General features: G+C 38.8%; 1 protein-coding gene across 8 annotated transcripts in view; it reads left to right on the forward strand.

The window, feature by feature from the left end:
- The window catches only part of pde4d (phosphodiesterase 4D, cAMP-specific), a 165,875-nt gene extending 159,808 nt beyond the window's left edge, over positions 1-6,067 (forward strand). For all 8 annotated transcript variants that reach the window (XM_088295244.1, XM_088295245.1, XM_088295246.1 and 5 more), the window contains exons 12-15: positions 703-857; positions 1,286-1,408; positions 1,477-1,659; positions 2,675-6,067. In XM_088295244.1, coding sequence (XP_088151370.1) covers positions 703-857; positions 1,286-1,408; positions 1,477-1,659; positions 2,675-3,217 — 1,004 coding nt within the window. In that variant the 3' untranslated portion in view covers positions 3,218-6,067. The remainder of the gene's footprint in view (positions 1-702; positions 858-1,285; positions 1,409-1,476; positions 1,660-2,674) is intronic.
- The last annotated feature ends 1,751 nt before the right edge of the window (positions 6,068-7,818 follow it).

Below are 7,818 nucleotides of genomic sequence, written 5' to 3' on the forward strand. Positions count from 1 at the left end.
TTTTTAGCTTCAACTCCACATTACTAGCCACTCACACTAACAGCTCTTCTGGGAAACTAAGCAGAGTCACTTAAAGGACAACTTGCTTCATGAACTGACTCGAGTTAAAAGGCTTAGCCATTACAAATGACTTAAAGGGGAAGTCAAACCCAAAATCTTTACAATAAAATGTTCTCGTGTAAACAAGGCATTCTGGTTACTAGTGTGGTTGCAGAATTAAGAGTTTAGTGGCAAAATCCACCAATTTGTAGCCATCTCAGGGAGCGGCCACTTTGGCAACTGAAATTACATCACAGCTGCTCAGGGCTCAAGTAACGACCAATCATGGCTCACATGTTTTATGAAGCTGAGCCATGATTGTTATTTTTAGAGGACTGGCCTGAACACGCCATGTTATCATGAGCATAAGTTCAATGCAAACACAAGTCCTTAGTATTTCTTTAAGTATGAGTATTGCAGGAAATGCACCCATTACTCCATTAGTGTCTGCTTCCATTGTTTTTAATGTCCTTTAATACTAGTGGACCAACCAGGACACCTTCTGACAACAAGGGTTACAATTAGATTATCCTTGTATGCAAAAGAAAAACCTATCAATTACTTTGCTTTAGTAACATCTTTATTGTGGAATTAGCTCGCATGCAGCTCAACTTGCCTTCACGTAGCTTCATGGTAAATGTGATGCGGTTTCCTTCCTGGCAGATTCTGAGCTGGCACTGATGTACAACGATGCGTCAGTGCTGGAGAACCACCACCTGGCAGTGGGCTTCAAGCTCCTGCAGGAGGAAAACTGCGACATCTTCCAGAATCTTACCAAGAAACAACGACAATCACTACGCAAGATGGTCATCGACATTGTGAGTGCAAAAACACCCATGGACAATATCATCTATCTGTCTGTCTGTTCTTCTTTCCAGCCATTGCCTTCTTCTAATAGTTTAAATTAGGGGGCCAGCCAGGTCCCCTCTCACCTTGCGTTAGTGTTGATTTATGTGAGGTGCTTTTAAAAACTTTTTTCCCCACTAAAATAAGCAATTGACAGGACAGGACACCTAAATTTATGTTAGCACTAGTATTGATGTTGCCCTAATTATACTAAGTACAGTAATAAGTCTATTTATTACTTCATCCATCCATCCATAATTGCCTACTTGACTTTTGTGGTTTATAATATTAGTGGACCAGACTGAACACCTTGCATGTTGTTGTGTTTTGGCCACTTTATAGGTGTGTTTATTCGTGTATATTCTCCTGATGAGTCATAACGTGCTGCTTTGCGTCTTAGGTGTTGGCTACTGACATGTCCAAGCATATGAATCTACTGGCTGACCTGAAAACCATGGTGGAAACCAAAAAGGTCACCAGCTCAGGAGTCTTGCTGCTGGACAACTACTCGGACAGGATACAGGTTTGCTCTCAAATCACTAGTCTTGGACACTATTCACTATTTTTTAATTGTGGATGCGTTTTCTGTAGGTCCTGCAGAACATGGTCCATTGCGCCGATCTGAGCAACCCCACTAAGCCCCTGCAGCTGTACAGGCAGTGGACCGACCGCATCATGGAGGAGTTCTTCAGCCAGGGCGACCGCGAGAGGGAGCGAGGCATGGAGATCAGCCCCATGTGCGACAAACACAACGCCTCCGTCGAAAAGAGCCAGGTGACACTCTCACTCAGTACACTGATACTTTGACTTACAAAACCCCCAACACATGAAGGGGCCGTTGCGTGGTTAATTTTTACGATTATTTTTTATTCATTTTTGCTTTGTGGTATGAACAGAAATTTGACTTCTAAATAGGGCTGTCACTCTCGAATAGTGTTAGAATCAATTTCATTAAAACAAATTTGCAAAATGATTACAATTCAATAACTTGTTTGGTCTGAAATCAGACAATTTGGACAATTTTTAAGTTAAACAATGGCTCTGAACAATGAATTGGTAATCAAAGTTGGTGTCGATTAATTAGATGATCGATTAATTGTCGATTAATCTATACATTTGACATCTCTACTTACGAGTCAGTTCTTTAGTGAGAATGTCTGTTCTGCCCTCCCTGAGCAAACCATGTACAGTTTGGCATATAGCAAACACTTCCAAAATAAAAAAAAAAGTCTAAGTGTCCTTGCTTCAAGCTGTTTATTGATACGCCCACTTGAAGTTTATCGTTAAAAAAAGCATTAAACCAAGACAAATACATATTGTGTATTTAATGACGCCATACACCTGTCTTACCAAATTGCGTTAATGTCATCAATATTGGAATCATTATAATCAGCTGATATTTGAATAAGAATATATAACAACACTCCCAGGCATGTAGAGTATTTTTCCTTCTCTAGGATAAATTATTCAAAGAACAAGTTCCGACGGTCTTCTTTGTTGTTCATCATCAAATCTACTGCCCTTCTCCGCCGGAGCTTCCGTGCGGTTGAGCTAAGTGAAATATCGCCCCGTGCGTGCCCGCTGTATCTAGATCGAGTATGTATTATACTGCCCCCTAGTGGCACACCCGACTTCAACCTACTATGCTACTGTGTCTTAATGTTGGTTATTATGGTGTTACTTTTTTAGGCACTGTTTGGTTGAGAAGGGCTTTAGTGGTTTATGATTAGTTGAACCCATTAGGTCACCTCTCATGCTGTGTTGATGGCCCTCCCTCCCCCGTGCGCAGGTGGGTTTCATCGACTACATTGTGCACCCTCTGTGGGAGACGTGGGCCGACCTGGTGCATCCGGACGCTCAGGACATTTTGGACATGCTGGAGGACAACCGGGAGTGGTACCAAAGCACCATCCCCCAAAGCCCCTCGCCCGCCCTGGACGAGCCCGAGGACAGTGGGCGGCACCCGGGTGGGGACAAGTTCCAGTTCGAGCTGACGCTGGAGGAGGATGGCGAGTCGGACACGGAAAAAGACAGCGGCAGCCAGCCGGAGGAGGAGGATGATGAAGAAGAGGAGGAGGAGGAGGAGGAGGAGGAGGAGGAAGAGGACGAGGACGAGGAGGAAAACAGCTGCACGGACTCCAAAACACTCTGCACGCAGGACTCGGAATGCACTGAGATTCCCTTGGATGAGCAGGTGGCCGAGGAAGAGGAGGTCGCCGAGGAAGGGGAGACTTCCTGCTCGCAAACGTGTGTTGTGGAGGAGGAAGAGGTAGTCACGGATGGGAAGGAAGATGAGGAAGAGGAGGAGAAAGTGAAAACTCCTGACACATAACACTTTTGGGAGTGATGAACTGCTCTTCTTAGTAATGATTATTTATAGATTTTTTTATTTTGGGGGGTGTATGTTTTTATCTTACTTTTATGTTCCCCTTCTGCCCTGCTCACACACTCCTTTTAAAGGGGAAGTCAAGCCAAACACGTTTTTTACAATAAAATGTGGCCCCACTAGTCGAAACACGTCGTTCTGATTAATATTGCGTTGGTGGGAAATGAATTAAGTCGCAAAATTCACCTGTATTTGTCCATCTCGTGGGCGGCCATTTTGCTACTTGCTGTCGACTGATAATGACATCACCGTGCCTACTGTGCCTGGTCATGTGACATTTGCAAGCAGAGACCTTAGGTGCTGTGATGTCATTTTCAGCGGACAGCGAGTGACAGGCAAAGTGGCCGCCCCCTGAGATGAATAAAAACAGGTGCTTTTTCTTTCCGTTCATGTTCCGCAGATGCAATATTGATCTGAAATACGGTGTGAATACTAGTTAGAGCGTATAGGAATTATTGTGAAGACATTTTTTGACTTGACTTTCTGTTCAAGCCTGCTCTAAACTGTAGCACAAAAGAAAACGATGACACTGCAAAATTTTACGCATACTCAACACGAGGCCATTCGAACCTTGCTCGAGTCCACTTGACCCCGAAAATCCAAAATATTTGCTTCTGATGTGTAGAAATCAACAAAAATCCAAGTCTGAAATATAGTCAGCATCCACCCATATACACGCAATTTACATGTCATATGATTGATTCAAACGGTCAAAGTAACAAGCAACAATAGAAACAAAAAGGTGTACAAATAATCCACAAAGTGGCTGCTCTCACTAGTTTATTGTGATTCCCGCCACTTTGCACATTACAAATGAAGCGAACAACTAGAAATAATCCACAAAGTAAAAACGGTTTCGAATGGCCTTCAACTGCAAAAGGGTTACAGTGTAGATCAGGCTTCAGCCGCCATACAGCACATGTGAGCGCTGCTCAAAGTTGCCAAGCGCACGTCTGGTGTAAACATGTCCACCCACCGGTACTGGGTCACTTTATTTTAGTTTAGTTTTTCACTCAGGAAGACTTTGTGCTCCTGTTCACACTGAGGTGCCGTATTTCCAGATCCATCCTCTGTTCTTCTTTTCCTGTCTTTTTGTGTGTGTGTGTGTGTGTGTGTGTGCGTGCGCTAGTGTGCTGGCCTTCAGAAACACATTTCAGATGTGGAAGTCTTCCTTGGAAAGCAGAGGGATGCTGACTTTGTCTTGTGGTCTTCGGATATTTTCTACCCTTTTCTTTTACTGAGCGAGAGCATAAGATGACGTCTGTTTTGTGTGTGTGTGTGTGTGTGTGACTCTTGTGAGGCGTTTGCACTTGCTCTGATAGCATTTATATTCCTTAATATATTCCCACTCAGCTAACTTGCTCGGACTTTATGATTAGCTTTTCTTTTAACCATGGAGGACGTGAACTTCCAAAAAAAAAAGAAAAAAAACAAGTTGAAGTGGGTGAAGCCTTTAAATCTTCTTGTTGCCTACAGTTCTTTTTGAACACATCCTAAAACAATGCAATGCTTTGTAGCCCATAAAATGAAAAAGCACCTTTTTTTTCTTCTTTTGGTTAACAATTAGTGGTCTACACCACTAGTAAGCATGTTTAGCGATTAGCGGGCTGATTTTTTTTTTTTTTTTTTTTTGTTTTTGGTTTGCTGTTGTCACTTCCTGTTTTTTTGTGCTGTTATTTTTCCACCATGTTCAAGTCGCCTTTTTTAGTTATATTAGGGTTTTTTTGTTTGTTTTTTTTTATCATTTGATTTCTATCTTCACTACTTTTTAGTATTTTTTCATTTTATTTTTTGATACTTTTATTTTTATTCAATAGTTTTTTAGTGTACATTTTGAAGTTTCTTTTATTTTTTCAGTTTTTATTTCACCTTATTTTATTTTCATTTAAAGTTGTTTTAATTTTAACTTCAACCAATTGTTCTTTTTTTCTTTTACTCTAACATGCCAACATCTCTCCTGCACACATAAAACTTTTTTTTCCCACCGACCCATTTTCACATATTATTTCTAACAATAGATTATTTGTTTCTCCCTTAATTTAAATCATATCAAGCTGTTACAGTAAGCACTGTAAGTTTACTGCAGCGTAGACAAAAATCTAAAATTTTAATAATATTCGGTTTTTCCCCCTTATTCTTTTTGTGCACATAAAATATAAACAGCAGTTACCAAAAAAAGGAAACACACACTTGAAGACTGCGCGCTGATTTTTTTTTTCATTGTATTTATTTTACTTGACTTTATTTGATCACTCATTTTTTGTGCCAAATTTACTTTTTTTCCCACCTCTCCATTTTCTTCTCATGCTCACCCAATGCCCTTACCTGTAATACAATCTTTTTCAGTTTAATCGTTGTTTACAAACATGATATTTATTGTTGTGTATATACTATATAGTTATTATTATTATTATTAATGTTATTACTATCATAACACCGTTTGTTGTAAATGGTCGACTCTTAATCATCCCTTTTGGTGATGGTGTGGCTGTAATCATGTACCTCTTGTTGAGAGAATGTGTCAGAGAGAGAAAAAATAAGTTTTTTAAAAATGGTTGCTTAGACAGCAGGCGCTAACCGAGGGGTGTTTAAGCCAAATTATTTTCTAAAAAACAAAAAAAAAAAAAAAAACAGCTGTTCCTTGGCCCATGGGCTGTGCCTTAAATTCAACACTCTGTCGCCCTTTTTTTTTTTCTTTTTCTGCTGCTGCATTAGAAATATACGGTGGCTTACGAGGACAAAGTTGCAAAAGTCAAACCAAATGTTCATTTTGTGTTGGGGTTGGAAATCTACAGATACAGTGATTACATTAGAAAAAAACAATGATACATTTTCATTTCTATTTAACTGAAGAAGGGAAAATGTGTTCATACAGTCATTTTGCTTAAAATTTGCAGTTCAATGAAAAGCAAAAATTAATTTGATCGTCGGCAGGAAAACAACTTAACAGCAATTAATTGCTAAGGTTTCCAAAATACATTTAGTATGATGAGAGTCAGCGAGAGTATTCATATTAGATTTTGGTGTAAAGATACTGGCCTGCAAGAGTTGGTCAGTAAATATATCACTAATACCAGAGTAGCCAGATGTTAAAAATCACGCAATGTATTAAAGTATAGCTACAACAATTGGCTCTTCTCTCAATGTAAGCAATATCAAAACATTGTGTTAATATTTATTAAAATAATGGAATAAGATGACTGCTTTTTTGCAAATTCTCCTTCAAAGCGGATGACGGAAATGGTGTGTAAAAAATATTTGAAAGAAAAAAAAGGATGTCGGTAAAAGTATTAAACAATAACTGACACTAGCATTTTACAAAAGAAGGATATTTATTCAAACCAAATGACGACAGTCGATTCTGTCCTCGACAGTGTGGATGTAAAATCGAGCCACAAGTTGTATACCAACAAAAAAAATGTAATTCATGAAATAGGAGGCCAAACAGGTACAATATATCACAACCTTTGTTAGAACAAAGGAACAGCAATCACCTCTTAGAAAAACTTGGTGAGGAGTGGAGCAGCCAAATATTTTTTAAAAATCATCATATTAATTAGAAATGGAGATATATTTGCCACATTTAGCTATACATTGGGTGCAAAATGTTTTGTTAAAACAATATACTGTGGACTTTGTTTTCACAACATGAACATTTGTTTTGCTTCTTTGTTTCTGATGCTTCTGGCCTCACCTCTTGATGAATTGCCTTTTTTTTTCGCATTTGAAGCCAAACTTTTCCTCACGGAAGCACACAGGCTTAGCGACGCACACACATACACACACACGCACACACGTGCACATTCAGCCGCTGCTGCATTAAATTTGGCTGAAACACTGACCATGTTTGTGTGTGTGTCGCTAATGAAAACCCCCTACTTTCTTTCTTCCTTCTTTCCTTCCTTCCTTCTTACTTTCCTTCCTTTCCTGGTAATACAAACCTGACTCTTCAGCTCACAGAGAGGCTTATTTTGACACATATACTGTAGATGCTAAACAGCCCTGGCCCAATGGAAACAGTGTGTTCTTTTTTGTGTTCTATTTTTTAATGGTATGAAAGGAAAACACAAACTGTAACTTAAAAAAAAAAAAGAAGAAAATAAAAAGGTCTTCAGGACAATTATTTTTTTGGGGTTATGTCTTTAGAATGCCAACTTGTCTGGACGTTTCACAGGACAATTCCAAATGTTATTTTAATGGAATTCTTGTCGATTGCAGTCTATTGGATAGAACTGTAGAGCATACAACTTTATGTATAAAAAGTGAAAACGAAATGAAAAAAAAAAAGTTTTATATGCAATGGATTAAATAAAAGCATGGGTTGATTCTGCCTAATCAGGGTATTCCATCATGTTCTTCAATAAAATTGTGCATCTCATAAAAAAATAAATAAATCTACATCACCTTATTTAGGTAAATTACACATAGATATTTTGAAACAATCGCACCATGCTATTTTCCAATAAAAACTAATTGCATTATCAAATAAAAAAGATATCATGCTTGAACTAAATTACACGTTTTTTGAATGCATTACAACATTAAAT

The sequence above is a fragment of the Idiotropiscis lumnitzeri genome, chromosome 1 (assembly GCF_059441095.1).
Source record: "Idiotropiscis lumnitzeri isolate Australia: NSW breed Sydney's pygmy pipehorse chromosome 1, RoL_Ilum_1.0, whole genome shotgun sequence".
Classification (NCBI taxonomy): domain Eukaryota; kingdom Metazoa; phylum Chordata; class Actinopteri; order Syngnathiformes; family Syngnathidae; genus Idiotropiscis; species Idiotropiscis lumnitzeri.